Source organism: Neocloeon triangulifer, unplaced genomic scaffold (assembly GCF_031216515.1).
Source record: "Neocloeon triangulifer isolate White Clay Creek 2 clone unplaced genomic scaffold, ASM3121651v1 ptg000002l, whole genome shotgun sequence".
Lineage (NCBI taxonomy): Eukaryota > Metazoa > Arthropoda > Insecta > Ephemeroptera > Baetidae > Neocloeon > Neocloeon triangulifer.
The window spans coordinates 4820142-4840251 of record NW_026775545.1 but is presented as its reverse complement, the minus strand read 5'-3'; the positions used below and the strand labels follow the sequence as shown (position 1 = coordinate 4840251).

At 39.6% G+C, this 20110-nt stretch overlaps 2 protein-coding genes across 2 annotated transcripts; both read right to left on the bottom strand.

The window, feature by feature from the left end:
- Nucleotides 1-14345: 14345 nt before the first annotated feature.
- On the bottom strand, nt 14346-15385 carry LOC132205240 (uncharacterized). The gene is made up of 5 exons (XM_059634189.1): nt 15321-15385; nt 15110-15270; nt 14813-15048; nt 14614-14763; nt 14346-14561 (listed from the first exon to the last, which is right to left on the bottom strand). The coding sequence occupies exons 1-5, from the start codon at nt 15383-15385 to the stop codon at nt 14346-14348; spliced, it is 828 nt and encodes a 275-aa protein (XP_059490172.1).
- An 859-nt stretch (nt 15386-16244) lies between these two features.
- On the bottom strand, nt 16245-19806 carry LOC132203427 (nonsense-mediated mRNA decay factor SMG5). Its single transcript, XM_059631216.1, has 14 exons — nt 19501-19806; nt 19061-19440; nt 18835-18989; nt 18679-18782; nt 18455-18629; nt 18201-18393; nt 17962-18147; nt 17635-17907; nt 17433-17581; nt 17237-17377; nt 16957-17185; nt 16729-16900; nt 16520-16674; nt 16245-16427 (listed from the first exon to the last, which is right to left on the bottom strand). The coding sequence occupies exons 1-14, from the start codon at nt 19578-19580 to the stop codon at nt 16360-16362; spliced, it is 2460 nt and encodes an 819-aa protein (XP_059487199.1). The 5' UTR covers nt 19581-19806; the 3' UTR covers nt 16245-16359.
- Nucleotides 19807-20110: the final 304 nt, after the last annotated feature.

Below are 20110 nucleotides of genomic sequence, written 5' to 3'. Positions count from 1 at the left end.
ACGCGGCACGCTCGCTGTGCCTTTTGTAAGTCTGCTGCTGCTTTTTTGCGCGCTGGAATGAATTTTATTTTTTTGTTTCTTTTTTTATACGTTTTATCTGAGAAATATCAGCGCGCAGAATGCTGTTGCTGAAAATATTTATAAAGGAGCGAAGTGTATAAATTTATATATACGCTGCTGGCTGCCGTGCCGTGTGTTGTAAAATGTTGTGTGTGTAGGTTACCAATAGGCACTTAAAAGAATACAAGCGAGAGAACAATGGGCACGATAAAAAAAGTCCAATTTCCATGCACAAACCAATTCATATCACAGCCTGGCTGAGTTCCTTTTTCGTATTATTCGCGACTGAAATGCTAATAATTTCTGAAAGTCGAATGTGAATGAGTTCATAAAAGGAGGCAAAAACAGAATAATTGTATTGTGATTATAGGCGTTGTTCTTATAATTTGATAAGTTATATTAAAAGGAAAATCAGTTTTTGTAAAATATCATTAATACAAAATTATTTATTCCGAGTAATAAAATCAGCTTATTTTAATCCCCATTTTAACATTTATTATTCAGGCATAAATTGTAGTTGCTAAAAATGTATAGTTAATTTAATATTGAATTTAGTAATAATATTAGCGAGCAACAAGATAAACACCGCGCTTTATTTATCATTTCCTCCTTCCTGCTTTATTGAAGTACTCGATTGGTCTAGAATTCAAGCAATTAATTATTTGGTCTGGAAAATATTAATTGAAAATAAATATTTGCACCTGCTATCAAAATTCCTCTTTACTACTAACAACGGGGTTGATAAAATTCAGAGGAATTTCACGTTTGGAAACAATTTACTTTTAATTAGTTTGATAAGTTGCAGCGCCGGCCGGCAGTCGACACAGAGCGAGCACTGTCGAATAATAAATTTGAAATAAGCTATTACTTGGCTCGGCGCGGCACTCGGCTTCAAAATGACTGTGCATATTATAATGGATGATGGTTATTAGTGGCTGTTAATACAAAACCGCTTGCCTGCCCGCTTGACTATACATAATGTGGCCAAAGGCCTACTGCTGTAATTTTGTTATTTTTTTTTTTTCACTCTGGTCGCTCTTTTGTACAAAGCGCGGCCGTAACGTATATATAAACGTGCACGGCCGGCTATTGTGCCGCGCTCTGTTCGCGCCTCGCATGCTTTTTTGTACATATAATAATATTGTAGCGTCCGCCCGCGTCCTTGGACTAGCCCGCGAAAATATATATAATTCGAGTGCTTTTATTGTTATTTGCGAAACAATACCGGGGCGATAGATGGATGGGTGGGTGGGTATATGGTGCGGTTGATGATTGTTTTACATCAGAGCGAGTTGTTTGATTAGAGCAGTACATAAAACGATATGTTGTAGTAATTCAGTGCACAGCTTGTTAAGTATTGATTTGTCTCACCTCACTCACTCTCTCGCGAGTGAACGAGCGAGCGAGCGCGGCACACACAGAGTATTTACTCTGCATTATACAGGCAGACAGCATCGCGTGCAAATGATAAGCCCCACTGCTGCACGGCCGCCACCGCCGCTATATTACACACAAACGCTGCTCACACACACACATTTATGTATACGTGTGAGTGTAAAAGTTTTTGTGTTCGTGCGGTTGTTTTTTAAAAGCTGTAAATATTTCATAAACGGGGCACCGCCGGTTTATGATATGCGCCATCAAAATCGGTGAGTTTTATCAAAATATCCCATCGATGACGTCTCAACATGATATATTTAAATGTGTTATAAAATTATATGGCTATATCTAATTTATTTTGATATGCTTAAAATTAAAAAGATTTAAGTAGCTAATAGCTAATATTATTTTTTATTTATTAAATTTTATTAAATCAAATTAAACTTTTCTGGAGGAGTTTTTTTTTATTTCATGATTTCTAAATTTCCCAATATGGTTGTTTTAAATTTTTATTTAAAAAATATTAATTTGAATTAGTTAAAAAATCTTCTTGATAAAATCTTCCTTTAAAAAAATATATTAGATAAAGCCACATAACTTTGATCATCAATTGCAACTAATTTTACAATGCATTTTAATACATATTAAGTTAAGACGTGTCATACTGATAGTATATTTTGATTCACCAATTTATTTCAATTTCTGCGAGGTCTGAGGGTGAAAGATAATATATTTTATATACAGTGGATTTTTATTAATTTTTGTAATGCTCGAAGCAAGCATAAATAAAATAATAATAAAATTAAAAACATGTTATAAAAGAAATTTTATCTCCAAAGCAGTGGTTTGTGTGGATAATAAATGTATTATGCAATCAAATAATACTGTTCTTTGATTAAGTTTTTATTAAATAAAATAAATTTTTTTCTATAGTAACTTTAATTGTAACAATTTGTAAATTTTCGTTTAGCATAAGGAAACAAAATCAAAACTTGGATTAGAAAATTTAATTATTTTAAATAAACTATTTATTTTCAAGCAAATACAATTAAAGTTTTAACAAAAAAGCTGAACTTAAAAAAAAAATGTTTTTGATTGTAAAAATGTCTGCACACAAACCAAAGCTCTGAGATTAAATATTAAATTTAATTTATAACACATTTGAATTTTTTTTATTATTACATTTATTCTGCTTTGTTAGATAATTATGATAATTAAATAAAATTAAAAAAAAAATCCATTAAAATGTTTTATATTTCACTTGGAGAGACATTTATTGAACTTGCTCCTTGCTTAAAAAAATAGCATTTTAAATAAATTTAAATATAAATATGTAAGTTTTCATTTCCCTTAACACGTGCGGAAATCTAACGAGAAGAGGATATTGTCTGTCATTGTTCCATTATGTGCGCGCTAAAGCTGGCCAGCAGCAGCTGAATGAGGGTCAGCAGGCAGCAGCAGCAGACAAAACGGAAATTATGAAAGGGAATGACTTGGAGGGACAGGTCACGCTTTAAACGGCAGTCATGCCTGTTTTAAATTCAATGAGCAATATTTTCCGCAGCACTGCTAGCAGGCATGCCATATATGCTCCAACAGCACAAACCAAGCGTGAGGTTATCAATTTTCCTGCGGCCGCTTTCCTGCCAGCTGCAGAAATTTTTCGGAAATAATATCATGCGGGCGCTTCTCATTAGTGCGGCAAGAAAATAATGCGCCAGCGTTGGGGTCAGATGGACGTATTTTGATAATTTCGCGTCCTTCATACACATTTGATGAGGGGATTAAGCGTTTAACTTGGGCCGATTTTTTTGCACGTGTTGTGTTTTGTGAGCGCCGCATTAAATTCTCGGTGCAGATAGATCGAGAGAGATGGATTGATATACAAAGAGGGGCGGTGTGGGGTGGAAAGAGGCGCTTTCCACCGCACGCAGCACACGATGGGGGAGATTTTGATATTATTGTGTGCACATAAGGGGGATTATTATTATTACTGCGCGCGTTCTCTCTCTCTCTCGCGCGCTCCCTTTTACCATATTAACGACGGGAAAAATCAGCTCCAGATTCACCGACGAGCTGTGCTCTTTGTGTTTCGAGTGCAGCTGCTGCTCGCCTTGCCTCGACCGGCCGGCTATATTGACTACTACTTATGAATTTAGAGCCTGTTTGTGTCGCAACCCTTCCTTTTTTTTGTGAGTGTAAAACGCCACGGAAATTTATTAGCATACGAAATGTAAATGCAACGAGCGGTTCGGTTAGTTTAATTTTTTGTAGTCTGCTTAGGGCGATTTAGACAAGTCCCATACAATTAGTCATCCGAGAAAAAGAAGCAGGGGGGAGAGGGATGTTTTAATATATGTTTGCCTCTAAATAATACGTGTGATGATATTATATAAAATTTTATTTATAAAAAAAGAACCGCTTTTCGTTCGTGAATTATAAATTATTCATCCCGGAGAGCTTTTAGCCGGTTAATTCGAGCCAATCATATTTTGGGCGCGATACATAAACGGGGGTAATATTATTACTCGACCGCTGACGCCACTGCTGCGCGTCGTTTCCAGTTGATAATTATGAAAGCGCGTTAGCTCTCTCACTTGCACGCAACCTCCCTCGGAACGGCGGCGGCAGCGAGCAGACCGGGGCAGCAGCAGCAGGGATTAGATGGGAAAAACTGCCGCTTTGTTTGAAAACAAATGAGAGAAGAGGGAGGCTTTTTGCTGCTGGTAGTAGTGGAGTGAGAGAGAGCTGAGCTAGAGCGAACGCGAGGGGTAAACCAATCTTCTTGATAAGGGAGAAGCGGTTTTGTAGCTGATGACCCAAAAATGCTTTTCAATGCTCGCTGGGGGAGAGCAGCTCTAGCGAGGGGCTCACAAAAAAGGTACTTTAGTGGCAGACTTGCATTATATGGTTGTGTGTGTATAGTTTTGGTGAAAAGGAGGGGTGATAACCTGAGGAGGAATTTATTTATCACGCATGAATTTCGAAATCCCAGAGGCCGGCAGCGAGAGCAAGAAAACAGCATTTAAAACATCTGCCTTTAATATAATGTCAGCGAGGCGGGAGATTAAGAGCGTGCACGGCGCTGTAAGAAAGAATGAGACTGGCTGTGTGTGCTTTGGTACTTGGGTGTGAATGGGGAGAAGAGGCAGAGAGAAGATCAAACAGGATGTGGTGGTTGAGAGCAAGCAAAACTACTACTGCCTCCGCTGCTGCCGCGCGCTGCTAAATGAAACTTCTTCAACAATATTTGGTTAAGTGACGTCATTTGCAAATAAAAACACCCAACGCCGCGCACATACACACACATGGCCCTGCTTTTAATTACACAATATAAGCCAAGAAACGGTGGGTGGGTGGAAGGCGGCCGTGTAAATATATATATGCAACGTGCACAACAGTTGGGTCGCCGTATCCATTACTCGAGCAGGGGCGCGTTTCTTCTTTCTTAAAACTCGGCGCGCCGGTGCTGCTGTGTGCGCACCGCCGAGCAGGAAGTCTTAATTAAACAAATTTGCTGCTCCCCCAACCGACACTCGCACACACATACACACTCGGCAAAAGCGCCTTTCGCTTTTCGCCAAAAACTCGCACCCTTGCGCACGGGCCAGAATTGATTTTCAACGGAATGAAGAAAATAAAGTGCGCGCCTGCTCGCTCGCTCGCGTTTATCCGTCCTTCTTTCCCAAAGAGTATAATTCTCTTTTAATTGTGTGCATTTCCTCGAGCGCCCCGTCGTCCTTATTCTCGTCGCCTCGGCCCCCCGCGGCTTAATAAATTGCAAAGTTAGTCGCGAATTAATTCATTATCTGCACCACCGTGCACGGTGATTTTTCACGCTCGAATGGTGCATTTTAAAATTCAATAGAATTCGCTTTCCTTCTTTTTTCCGTTTTAATTTTTATTCTGCGGCGGATCAGAAATGCTAATTCGGAATAGGCTCGCCCTTTTGATCCGCTCCCACACACACGCAGCAAGAGATTCTCCTCTCTGCTGGACGTGTAAATGAAATTAGGAGAGTCAGTCGTCGGTAATTGTGAGCGGAGATGTGGCCACGGTATGTACAGACTAGAGTGACCATAGGTTGGTAGACCACTGAGGTAAACTGACGTAACTACGTGTGTTTTGCGCTCCGCTCGCGTTCACACACCCGGCCATGCCTACATACATGCATAAAGGATACACACGGGCACCCTCACATATTCCACACATACGCCGCGTTAAAAATAAGAAGAAATCGATTTTAATAATTAAATACGGCAGGCAGTGCAACCGACGGTGGTGGAGTGAGGAGCAGCAGAAATATCTCTCACACACACACAAGTTTTGCTCAGCTCCTTTTTACACACAAAGAGAGTCTCTTTTCTACTTCTTTACTCTATAGGGGGGCTCCACCTTCCTTCTTCTGCTTCTCCTGCCTGCTTCATATCTTTTTTTTACCCTCGTCTCTTTATATTTTTATGCCCTAAGGGACTGCATGCATGCATGGAGTCACTGGATCATTAGAAAAAAGGGGACTACATGGTGTTTACAACTCCACGTGGAGTGCGACGAGCGAGCGTCAGCGGCCGCTCCAATCGAGAGCGCGCGCCGGTCCCGCCTCTCATCTTGATGGCTCCAGTTCATGCCCATGGGGAAATAATTCCTTCCTTTACCCAAGCAAGCTCTGTCATGGTGGATATGGAGGGTTGAGCAGCCACTGGGGGCATAAGAAGAAGAAGAAGAGATCCTCAGATATTTTCCCTCGCCAATCGATAAAAAAGATGTGGCAGCAGCAGCACTGGCGGCGGCGGCAGCGAGCTGAAAACGCAACGTATAAATATCTTGTGTAATCATCGCTTTAATATCAATTTGGGGCCAAACCACCGAAACGGGCCGCGCGGGGGTGGAACTCTTTGCTCGTTTTACGACGGATTTTTTTCTCTTATTATTCGAAAGCAGCAGGAAATGTGTTTTGTCCGTGCTCGGGCACAAGCTGCAGGCGCTTTCGCTACACATAAGTGATTTGAAATGGTCAAGGTTGCCAAGAATTAAGGCCTCGGCCTTCGCATTCGCATCTCTCTCTCTCTCTCGCACCGAAATTTCCATATTACTCGCAAACACACAACAAACTGCGAGCGGCGGGCAGCGGTTAGTTAGAGCTGTCGGTCTGGTCGGTCGGTGGGTCGGTTGGCTGCGATGGTCGGTTGGGAGGCAGCGAGTGAAAGAAACAACACCCTAATTTGCGCTAGTGCCAGAATACAGCGTGCCTATTTACCCAGAAATCTGTTTACAAAGGCTGCTGCAGCTCACCGTGAAATATTTTTCCCATGTTCGTTTTGTATTTTTCTTTACCCTGGCAGCGCGAGAGAGATTTTTGTTGTTCGAAAAATTCCTGCATGGCAGCGAGCAAGCAATCTGCTCGTTCCTTTGTTGTCTGTTATTTTGTGTGGGTGTTTAAAAATGCTCCCCTTCTTTTCTTGTATGTATGTGTGCGCGCTGCTGCTTCTTCTTCTTGTGCTTTCAAGTCCATTCATCTTTCAAGTATAGCAGTTGCTGAAAGCCTCTTTCACAATCCCAAATAGCAAATTCCCTCTGCCTGTGCTCGTTCTCTCTTTTCCACACACACACAGAAAAAGAAGTAGAAGGAATTACGCGCAGCTAAAGAAGGGGCTGCTTGCCTGCCAAGAATAAGTTTAATTCAATGAGCCATAAAAAGAGAAAAATTATTATTTTTTGTTGTTGTTTAGTCGTGCCTTCCTTTCCTGCTCTGTCGGACAACGAGCAGCCTCTTGTTGTTCGCTGCTCGCTCTCGCGCTTGCATGCCTCTGCCCGCACGAAACCGGATTAAAAAAAAGAAAGAGAGAGAGCCAGCGAGTGAGCGAGAGAAATCATAAATACGTGTGTACAACAGTTGATTAGGTACCAGCCCGGCTCACAACTACTGTGGGCAGGTGTAAATTTCTGTCATTTTATCACATCTTCTGCTAATGGCCGAGTGAATTTCGGCGCATGTTCGCGAATGAGTTGAATAAAAAAAACCATGACTTTAATGGCCCGGCCATATTGGCGCTTGTTAAATTTTATGCTTGCCATTTCTTGCCAAATATAAAAAAAAACGCTTTCTGTGAAAATTCTCCAATTTAATGATGCAGTACAAAGAAGCAAATTTATTTTTATACGCCTGCAGTAAAAAATGATATTTGGCAGTTTTTGTTGAAATTCAATTTTATTCGTGTCATCTCGTCAGTAGCAATATTACGCCTTGTAAATACACAGCCCATTTCGCCACTTAATTAGTCGGAAGTGTTCGTTTAATTACACTTTTCCTTTTTACATTCTTCGCGCGCTCACTCGACACGTCCGTCACGGCCCGGTGAAGACCGGTCCAATTAATTTTGGTAAATCTCACTCATTAAAAAGTTCTCATGCATTCAATTATGTTCGGAGGAGAGAATAATAATTATGCGCATACACAAAGCGCGGCGGGCAGATTAAAAGGACGAGAACAAAAAAAAAGCAAAGTCGGCGACGCCTCTTTGTCATCGCAGCCAAGAGCGAAAAGCAAGAGGAGAAACAATCAAAAGAAAATGTAAAATTCAAGAGATAGAGAGAGCTGTCGCTCTCCTCATTAACCGTTTTCCACTTCAAAGCGCGCTCTCGTGCGGCGTCTCGCGACACAGCAGCCAACAGCGAACGAGCGAGCAGGGGCTGTTTATGCAACACACTTGACCCAGAAGACATACTGGTTGCCTACCTCTCCCGCGCTCGCTCGCTCGCTCTCTTGCCATAAATTCTAGCCATGAACTCCCCAATTAAGTCAAGAGGTTTCGCTGCTGCCGCCGCCGCCACCGCCGCTGTTTTAATGACCCCAGATTATATAATTGCCGCGCACTCGCTCGCTCCCGCGCTCGTTTAATAAACAGACTCGTGTTTATTATTTGGAATTCATTTCAATACATCAGTGTAAAGAGAGTATGCTGGATTTGCAGAGTGCTCAGACCGAAATAATAATAACGCGAGCGCGCAGGCACGGCCTTATATATATGCTCGTACTACATTTCAAAGCAGCTTTTCCTTTATGCGCGCGTTTTTACATCACAGCAATTTTCTTTTACAGAGAGGAGTTGTTGAAGCGTGTTTTCGAGTGAGCGAGCGAGCGGCAACGCGGGCGAATCTTTATGATGCTGGCGAGGGAAAAGCTGGGAAAAATGCGCAAAGATGTAATGAAGAGAGATGGAAAAGAAGCGAGTCTCTCTCTTTTCTCTTTCTCTCTTTCTGCTTGAGTACCCAGCTTTGAGAAATGTTTCTTAAGAGAGTGGGAAAGAAAGGTCGAAAGCTACCAAGGGAGAATTGAAGATGAGCGATTATTGATTTTTATATGCAAATACTGCTGTGGAAACTCCTCTTCTGTTGGTACGTCGAGGGCGGTCTCTCCTTTTTTCTTCATCGCAAAGTTCGGCGGAATTTCTTATATATTACTGCCAGGCATGAAAATTACTCTTCATCGCTAGCTGGCTCCTCAAAACTCGCATAAAACTATTTCAGACAAAATTTGAATACACATCACAAAGTTTCATCTGCGTCACAGATCCTTTTTACTTACTCGGAAAAAACTAGATACGTGTATATCGATTTATTTCCTTATTTTTTATTCTCCTCGAGAAAGAAGAAGAAGAAGTTTGCGCTCTCGGATAAAAAGGGATGTTGTTTGCGGGCGCGGCTTTATGCCCGTGTGTATGTGGCGCTTCGTCTATCTCTTGCTTGTTCTCTTTTTTGCGGTGCGGCGCCGCCTCTCTTCGGCAGCTTTATTATTCAGGGTGGGATACCGAATTCCCTAAACATTCCACAAAGTGCCCATTTTTATTCAGCATCTGCGCCCCGGCGTTCTTTCTTTCTCTAACACACACAAGCGCCCCGGCCGGCGTGCTTTGTGGATGCACAACTGCCTCTTCTCCCAGCTCCGCTCCGCGTGCGTTATTATTAATTTATGGAGTGCATATTTTATTAAGTCATAATGCTTAAAAAGTTGTCGTGTTTGCTGCCGCCGCCGACGCCACTGCTGCCGCTGAGTGCTCAACTCTTTGCCTAAATAAAAAAGCAGGAGCGCAAGCGAGCAAAAGCAGACGAGGGCTCGGGAGCGAGCGAACGCGCCCAACAACAGGAAAACGTGAGATGTTTGTTGAAAAGTTGCCAGTGAGAGTGCGAGAGAGAGAGAGAGCCAGGGGGAGGAAAAAGAGCTGCCAGCAGGGTTGTTTTGGGATTTGGAGCAATCTTCAGACGGTCCTTCAAATAAGTGGTTTTAAATATTGATCTATTTTTATATAATTTAATACAAAAGAAATAAATTTTTATATAATAAATTAATATTTTATTTAATTTACATAATATTTTTAAACTTGTTTAATAAAATTAATAAAATTCTAGCTTTTTTTTAATAGTTTCAACTGATTTATTTGTTTGATAAACATTGTGTTTTTGATGTGAAAGTTTTTAAATTTAAAAATTTATTATTTTTATATATAAAATAATAATGTGTTACTGGTAATAAGTAACTTCATAGAAATCTAAATAAGTTTGGTTATATGAGTTGCATTTTTCGGTAATTTTGACATTGTTTTATTTAAAATTTTAATAAACAAAAAAATTCAACATTGAAGGTATTTTCTGATTAGTGTAAAACTAATAATAATATAAAAAATGAAATGAGTAAATTTATAAATAAAAATTGGCTAAGTTATAATTTTAACTTAGCAATGATTTTTAATTTAAAAATAGATGCTTACAGTTCTTTAAAAAAATACACCAATTAATTATGACTTTAAAAAATAAAAAAGATTTTTGCTTTTATGTGTCTTAAATTTCTGATAATTATTAATTCTTGGATGGAATGCGGCTTTGTTTGCAAACTCGGCAGCTATAAACGTGGCAAAAAGTTTGTCGCGGGCGTGACTCACTCACGTCAGCCGCCAAAAGTCGAGGCCAGCGACGGAGAAGGTCTCGGTGGGTTGTTTGTATGTGCACGAGGTTGGTACACGGCTGGCGACGTGAGGGGAATTCGCGCGCAGTGTTAAAATCTTTATTTTGCAAAGAGCACTGAATCCATTAAACCACTAATCAGCATGGGCGGCGAAACACGCTAAATGAGCAGCGCATTCAGCGCGGCACAGAGAGAGCTGTTGCCGTTTTTGTCGCGCGGCTGCTGCCCGTTTCCGAGCCGTGCCTGAATTATTCATTTGTTTGCCATTCAAATATTGTCTTGGCACCGCTCCCAGGCCCACTATGTGTGACTTATTTATTGTTTTATTTGCCTAATATGCCGTGGCGAAAAATGGGCTCTGCGCAGATTTCCACGGCTTGATTTATTTCACCCAAGCATTCTCGCATGCAAGCCGGCGGGACTCTCTTGAAATATTAAATAACTAAAATATATATAAAGTGCTGAGCGCCCTCGCTCACTCCATCTTCTCGTGCTGCTGGGCTTTTCACGGAATGAAAAACACGCTGCGCAATACAATTTGCTATTCCATAACGTTCCAAACGAAAATTAATGATGACATCAACAGAAATCGCGCAAATATAGCATGCGAACACGGCAAGATATTAAATAAAAAATAATAATTAACATTAGATTCATCCTCCTGCAAACTTGGGAAACTATTTTTTTAAACGGCTTTACTATTAAATACATATTAAAATTAATCTGTTGGACGCTTTGCATTTCATTTGTATATTTTGATATAGTTCTATTTTTATTCTTATAAATTAAAAAGTCTTTAGCTGCTGCTAATAAATATGTATCTATTTATTGTTTTTTGTTGTAATTTTCATTTAATCAAATTTTAATATTTATGATACCAATTCAAATGGAGACAACTTACGTATATTTTGATTTATTCTGATTAATCTTTTTACTGACAAACGTAATATGAAGTACAAGAATATTTAATTCATTTTAATGTAATCAAAATTTTCACTATCTGATTACCGCTGATTACAATGATCAATTTGGATTTTACTAAAAAAATTTATAACTAAAAACCTATATAATAATTGCATAAAATAAACAACTTAATATTAAAAATTATAATAGAGTAAAATTGATCACTTATGTAAAAACAAACATTTTCTTAATCTTTAAATATAATGCAATTTATTAAGTACCTGAAACAAATTTGTCATTATAAGATTAATAAAATTTTTCGATATTGCTATATTGCAATGTATGCATTTATCTCTTATCGAATTATTTTACTTTATATTTTTTTTTCTTTGACGGAAATTATTGAATAAAAATAATTGATTTTGGTTTCCAAAAAATTTTAACGATGAAAATTGAAAATTGTCCTTTTTGTGTGCGATCCAATTTACAAAGATTAAATAAAACGTATCAAGCGTGAAAACGTTTGCCTGCATTTATATATAATAATACAGCAGCGTGTCTTTTTAGTGGCAAAAATGGTTTAGCAAGTTGAGCAGCAGAGCGGGGCGATTTAAATATTTAATTGAGAGACGGCACGGGTCGAGCGAGCGAATCAAAACACATGCAGATGAGAGTTTCGAGTTTAACCACCAAGTGAAGAGAAAAACAGCACCTGCTGTTAAACCGCCGGCCCTGACCGCCAAGCCAAGAATAACTGGAGCCAGCCGGGGCAGCATTCGTGCGGCTTATACTTAGGTATAAAAGGTGCGGGGTAGGGTCAAAACACCAGCCAGCGCAATTTCATTCCGCGCTTAATTTATTTATACGCAGACTGTGGCCCTCATCCTCGTTCCCACTTAACAAAACTTGCCGCCGCCGCCGTGCATGCGAAGAATATTATCTGCTTTTACACAAAGAGCGAACGAAAGGCACTGCCTCGCGTATACATATAAGCGCGTGCGATGAAATTTTCAGCCACTTTGCGTTAAATTGAGCCTACAAAATATTTAAAGGCGGCATATGTGCCGGCACATTATAATGATCGTGTCTCACCCGCGTGAATGTGTTTTGGATGTTAACCAAATAAAATTATATTGTACAAGACTATAAATTTGCTGGCCAACTCATGAGCTCGTTTTTACATTTTTAAAAGCAGATCAGTTTTTTCAGTTTTTTGATGGTTTTTATTTTACTTAAAAAAATTTTAATATAATTAAAAAAAATTTATAGTCTTTTGTTTTATCAGCAATCAATTTTTTTACCATTAAAATTTCATTTTCATATTTTGATTTAAATAAACGTATTGTGACACTTCCTTTTCAATGGCATTATTGTGGATAAAAAATATTTAGTGAATGCAGAAATTAATTTACATTTTATTTATAACATTATGGTGTTGCTTATGATTTTATGACAAAAAATTCATTTCTCCATTAAACCTTTTCTGCAATATACGAACATGCTTGAATTTCAAAACTTTTTCCGCTCTAAAACATTACATGCAACATCAATTTTTTCTTAATTGATATATGTTGTATTTTAGTCTCTTTTCAGACATGTACAAAGATTGGAATTTAAAAGAGATGTTAAAGAAGAACTGGAGTAACACGTAACACTAGAAATATCTGGTAAATCGTGGCCCCGCACTATGAGACCCACAATATGAAAATCCCTTGTTTTATTTTGTAAACATTAAAAATAAAGGATTTAATAAATTAATTAACCATTATTAAAAAATGCGTCAACACATTTTAGTGTTTTTATTCTATTCTTGTTAAAATTAGCTTCTATATTTTTAATTTTTACTTTAATAATTGGCATATTTATATTGAATATTCTTTATAATATCCTTTATATGAATCTAGAATAAAAAAGTTTAAATTACTTTGCGCTAATTTTCCCTCTTATTTCAGGACCAAAAGGAAATATTTGCATCAATTCCAATGAAGTCAGATGTGAAATATTACGCTCCGCTGCGTGCCTGGAAATGTAACTTTCTGACTTTCTCGCTTCAAGTCTTACGCATTTTCTTTATTTTCCAAGAAAAGAGGAGCCTCTAACGCCTTCATACATATTACGAATCAAAGAAAACGAAGAACTTTCACCAGCAATCTTATCCCAAATTCTCACGACTCGCTGCGTTTGCATTAAATTCGACGGCGAGTGCTTCTCCGCCTCCGCTGCTCGCTCGTTTCAAATTATTATCACACTCGAGTTGATTCCGGCTGCTCGGTTTGCGGTGTATATCATGCACTAGAACGGGCGGGCGTGCGGTTTTTGATAGATAAATAAAGCGCGAGAGAGAGAAGAGGCAAAGCGCTTTGCCCGCCGCCGCGGTGCTCTTCTGCTTGCTCGCAGTTTGACTAACATTAAAGTAAAAAATCGCCTAAGAAGATTACACAAATGGTGGTTTATGCCTTGTAATGAAAGCACTTTGCAAATCCTCTTATAAAAATACACACTGCCGACGAACCGCCATATTGCCGACGGTTGCACGGGGGTGTGCTTGCACATAAAATTAACGAACAGGCCTGCTTAGAATTTGAGGCAAAACCTTTAAAAAATAAATGTCGTTTGAATTTAAAACACGTCATAAATTTTGTAAAAAAGGACGTCCTTAATTTTCTGGTCAATTTAATGTTTATTCTTTTTTCTTTGAAATTAATGGCCGACGACTGAATTAATTAAGAGTAGCTGCAATAACAAAGCACTCCTAACTCTCCAACGTGCTGCAATAATACGGTGCTTTTGTACGAAAGCGCCTGCAAAAGCATTGCTAGGCAACGTGCTCCGCTTGCATGCCGGGCAGGTTGCATAACTCGCAATCAGCAGGCGCTCGCTCTTTGACGAGCTTCACTGCGCAGACAGCTTTATTAAAAAAGAGATTACGGCGAATTTCGATGCACTTAAGTGGATTCCGTGGAAAAAGCAGATTTATGTGATATATTTTCCTCTCTTTGCCGAGCTCTTCTCTGTTTATTACCTCTCGACTGGCTCTCTTTGATCATTTCGAAACGTCGGCCGGTGGATTTTGTTCCAAGTGAATCTGCCACGCTTTGTCGGCCAGTTGGCACTCGTAGTGCAGACAGTTGATCTCGTCCTCGAGTTCGGCCAGCGCTTTTTCAAGGAGGTATTTCTTCTTCTTGGTCATCAGAGTGTCAGTAATCACAGGCAGCAAGAGGAACTCCTTGTTCTTCTCGTCCCACTCCTCTTTTGCTGCCTTTTTTAGAAAATATCAAGAAAGTTTTATTTATTAAAAAAAAGCTTGATACCGCCAGTCTATTGCGGAGATGATTCTTGTTGTCCAAGAGCTGCTGAGTTTTTTGCTGCTCTTCCAATTCCTTCAATTCTTGGGCCAACTTTGCCTCCCGATTGGCCTTGGCCTGGAACTTGACCACACTCACCGGCAATTGGCCAAAGTTCTTTCAAAAAGGATTAAAAAAAATTCAAACGGCGTTTTAATTTTTTTACAGGTTTGTCTAAGTATTTCGGGCGAAGGACCGTGGTGTCCAAATCGACGACCGCCCCTCTCGCGCCGACCACAATCCGTTCCTTTGGAACAGGAGGAATCAGGTTTCTGGCGAACTCCACGTTCTCAGAGCAAAAATCCCTTGGGCTCCTTCGAGGATCTTGGAAAAAGTGGTCAGGGACAGGAGGCCTCCTTTCTAAGCCCAGCGTTTCGCAAACTCTAGCGTGGTCTGATTTTTCTTTTTTATATAACAATCGGAATTAAAAATATTAAATGTGTGAATTAAAAATTTGTGGTACCGAGTGTCACTAGCTTGGGACGATGGTCCCGATCTTGCTTTTTGAGAAAGTCTACCGGTTTGGGAAGTGAAACCTCAGGCACTCCCATGGTCCTGTGCTCCGACTGCAGCTTCTTGGTGCGTTCTTTGAACCTCTCCACTCGTTCGTTGTTAACAAAAAGCCTTGTAGGAAAAATGGTAAAATTGGAGAATTCTAGAAATTAAATTTTTACCTAACAGGGCTCTTGGCTCTCGGAAGAGGAGCCACTAAGTTGTAGATATTTTCACTGCTCAGCATTTTAAAATTTTTCTCGGCCTCAACCCAAACGATTTTAAATCTTAAATTAAAATTGCAACAATAGTAATATTATTTTGAGAATGTACAAATAGCAATATTAGTAAACTTTAAATTTATATTGTTGCAAAATTCTTTACTTACAATAGCTAAATATTTTTTGTTAAAAATTTTAGATCAAAATTAAAATAAGAAAGCAAAAAAAACCGTACAATTTCATTTGAAAATAAATAAAAAGTTGGAAAAGCAAACGGGCCAGCGCCGAATATCTACACAATTTAGCCGCTCACCCTCTACCCCCTCACTATAATTAGACAGGTGAGCTGGGCAATTCATAACAAGCGCAGGGGTGAATGCGGCGGCGGCCCTCTCTCATTCTGCAGATGCCGGAGTGGACAGCAGCGGCAGCAGCAGGCCTTTGCATTAAACATGTAGTGGCAAACACTGCGGTCAACCGCAAGCACGGGGTCGTTAGCAAACCACACAGACCACTGATATGTTGACACGAAAAGTGCATCCTCTGCTCTGTGCAAAATGCACAAAGATGTGCACCATGTGTGGGTTGGTCAGCCAGCACAGGCCGAAGAGCAAGAGAGCCCCCGAATCGATTTTGGCCGACAAAGATTGTGGCCATCTTGCACTCCCATTGTGTACAAAAGAACAACTAAACAAACAAGCTTGACCTCTAGCTTGTGCAAATATTTGTTACTAGTAAACAAGACCTGTATCAAAATTTACAGAAAGAGCTAGCGGGAGGAAGGAGAATACCCAAAACCAATATCGCTCTGAACTGCTGAAAAAAAACATTATTCCCCTGATACATGGTGATTGTTTGTTTTTAATTAAGTAAATTCATTTATGATTCCCATTTACACTCAAGTTGAACTGTATTTTATTGTTTTGAATTGAAAAGTTTAACACACTGTCAAAAGTATATAACCTTTGGAAACTAATAAGATAAGTCGGAACTTTACATCTCACCCAGCATTTTTCTTGGAACTTTTCCACTTTTGGTAGAATTCTGAAATTGTTTCCAGTTTTACTCCTAAAACAAATAAAACAAACATTTTGTTTCAAATTTAACACTCAAATTTTCTATAGGAAATTTTAAATTATGTTCGATAATACAAAATATACCTGCTGAGGCTGCCAGACCTGTCGGGCTGAACTCCTTTTGGTTCGACTCGAGGCTTCCGCAAAGCAACGTCACCAGGTTGGTGTTTGGCGACTGGTTCTCTCTCGAGACTTGCTGACAGAGATAATTACTGCACTCCAGGATTTGGAAAAACACCCTGTAGAATTTGTTAGTTGTAACAAAAATGTCTCAAAATGAGAAATTAATTTACCAAGCTTCTTTGTCCTTTTTCTTAGGACACTTAATGAGAGGAATACTAAGAGCCTCGTTTGATCTTTGAGCTCTCAAAAATCTATTTCCCTTTTGAAACTGGCTCTCCAGCCAGCGAATCCCTTCCCTTGCTTTAGCACTCTCCTTTTTCAAATCATCAAGAGTCTCTAGAACTAAAATAACATCACATATGACGAGATGAAAGAAATTTAAATTTTTTGAGACCAACCTGTGATAGGGATGACAACTACAAATTTTCTGGCGAGAACAAGCTGTTTGACTAGGTGGAGGTTTGTGAGTAGAGCTGACGAGTCAACTACGATGTAAGGGGAAAACGTGCAGTTGCCTTGGCTTCTGCTCACCCTGCTCTCCAGGTTTCTAACTTCTTCCTGAAGCCACAGTTGCCCCATGTTTTGCATCAGTTTCTTCTGTTGGTCTTTATTTGGAGGCTGTTTTTTCTGTAAAATCAAATTTGTTGAAACTATAATTGAATGAAAATAAATTCTTACAGGTTTGGAGTTTTCCTTGGGAGCGATGAAATTCTCGACAGACGAGAATGTCTTTGTTTCTGAATCAAATTTTAATCCCACCAGAGTGGAGTTTGTCATGTAGATGCCAAAACTGACCAACTTGATCATTCTGATTAACATCTTTAAAGCAAAAGAAAATTAATTATCCGTGTAAGCTGCTATTTGAAATACTCACATCACTTTTAAATGGGGAAGAATTGAACAGCGACCAATTTATCGATGACTGATCAACAACCTCGTGACCTCGAAGAGCAACGTCCTCAGGCAGGGGATATGGCTCCATAGATTTGAGAACCTCTTCAAACGATCCGTTTATATTTATGTCTACAAATATTCATATGTAATTTTTTGTCTAAAGGAGAGCGTGTTGCTATTACTCTCTAGCACCAAAGAGCAGTCATGTGCCACTGCATTCAAAAATACAACGAAGTCATCAAACAAGGGCCGGAAATTAGCGAAGAAGATTCCAAGCACGCTCTCATTTGTTTGCAGCCAGTCGCAGCAGATTTTCATGCATCCCAGAGCAGGTAAGTCCTGATTTTTTAGAATAGGCTGTTTTTCCACCTCCTCCTCATCACTGGAACTTGCCACCGACTCAACGGAATCGCTGTCAGATTCCGAACTTGAAGCCGACAGGTTGTTGGATTCGACTGCAATATTTTCATTATTTAACAAATTAATGGAATGAATAAAACAACACTTACCATCACTCTCATCAGATCCCTCAGAACAATTTCCAGCAATTTTCTTCCTCCTCTGCATCACCTTCTGCTTCTTTTTAGCCGGAGGCTTTTTCTCCACAACCTGAGCTGAGCAGTTGACCAATTTTTTGGTCACACAGTTGAGAATATTCAGAATGAACACAACCATGGATGAGGCTTGGAGAGGATCTACAAAATTAACACTGTGAAAATGACAAAAATTGTAATTTGTTTAGTCCCACGTTGCTTTTCCAGCTTATGGTGGGTCATCAAGCAGATCGCTATCATTTTGACCAGCAGTTCGCTGCTGAAGTGACTTGTCTCCAACTCCTCTTTGAACAAATTTTCTATTGACTCGGCAGCTGTGGCTGACAAGGCGACTGGCTTGATAAGAGTCAGGTTGGCTTTGAACTCCATTATGCAATCTTCAAACATCTATTATGGCAATTAAAAATAAATAATCTGATACAGTAATTTCACAAATAGAACTGCTCACCACGTTGATGTCCTTGATTTTGTCATTGAACCACCAGGCGTCAATCAGACTCAAAAATTTAGCCAAGAACACTTTGACTTGCTCTCGGGAACCAGCCTTCAGCTGACTTGTTGAACTTTTCAGCGCCTGGCGCAAATTGGCTTCTGCTCCTTCAAAAGGTGATTCACTTGCCAGGCTAAACCAGCAAATCATAATACAATCTCAAGTCTAACTTATATAAATACCAACGAAGGTAGAAGTATGCGGCGTCAAACTTTTTGCCTTGGGCTGAAGCCAAAGTTCCCAATTGATTAAATGGCATGCTTGATTTAGGATTCACTTGTGATGCCTTGGATCAAGTATTAGTTAAAATAGCACGAAGTAAAATATGGGGATTTTACCAAAACATAAAATCTTGCGGACTGAACTCCACTCCAAGTAGGCGACATTGTGCTCAGATAACGATGCAAATCTCCAAGAGCAATCAAACTCCTCTGCAGTGCTTGCACCGCCCACTCTAAACCGCAACTATCTTGATTTTTATATTTGATTTGATCTGAAAAAAAAATATATATATAAATAATCTTCTCCACATAAGATTTTTTTGTCAGCAGAAAAATAAATTACCAGTTGAAAGTTGTTGCATTCCAGGCGTGATGCCCAAATCCACTGTAACGTCCACTTGATATTCGGCCTGGACTTTCAGAATAAAGCTGTGGTAGAATCCAACTCCGGCCAACAAGTGCCTGATCAAGGCCGAATCCTCGGTTTCTATTTTGGTTGATTTTTTTAGCTGTTTGGCCCGCACATATGCGCTGTAGAAAATCTTCCTCCAGAAGACGTCTTCGCATTTCTTGCCAAACACTTTCGGCTCTTTGAGGGCCAGTTTGGCAGCATGGTCGACGATTTTGGCCCTCTTGGCCACCAGTTCTGTGCTGAAGAGTTGCGAAATGTTTGCCACCCTCGACTGCTGTTCCTCCAACTGGCGGGCCGCCTCTGCAATGCCTCTGAAAATGTTGACAACTTTATTTTTGATCATGTTCAAAATGTGCAATTAGCTGCATTACCTGAAAAACCTTTTGCAGCTGTCCAAGGTCTCTCCTGTGTGCTGCATTTTGGAACTCATGGCTTTCATCTCGGAGCTCATTGTGCTGCTTTAAAGGGTACTCTATGTCAGCTCCACATTTTCGTCGGAATTGGCGGATTGTCAGCCGTGTGTCGAGTATCCGGTGGACGCAACCACTGAGAAGAATTTTTCCCTTGAGGTACCGAAGTCCAAGATCATCTTGCTGTCCTCGCAGCGACAAAATCAGGAGCGCAAAAGAGATTATTTACACACCATCTCCATGTGCAAAATCCAGAATGATTTTTTTTACGATGTTCTTTTACGACAACAACAGCGACGCCATCTATGGGCCAGACAAGAAGCTTCAAATTGACAATTTGCAGTGTCACATTTTCATACAATCTTTATGCAAATGAAAATGAAATTTAATTTTTGGAATTGAATGAAAAAATTGAAAATTTATCACGGTACATATTATGTTTTTGCAATAAAAGATTTGTCATAGAAGTTTATTATAGGCTATAAAAAGGACTTTTTAATTATTCTACAATAGTTTGTATCTTTTTTTACAAATAATTTTGGGATTAATTTTTTATGATCTGCACAATCCT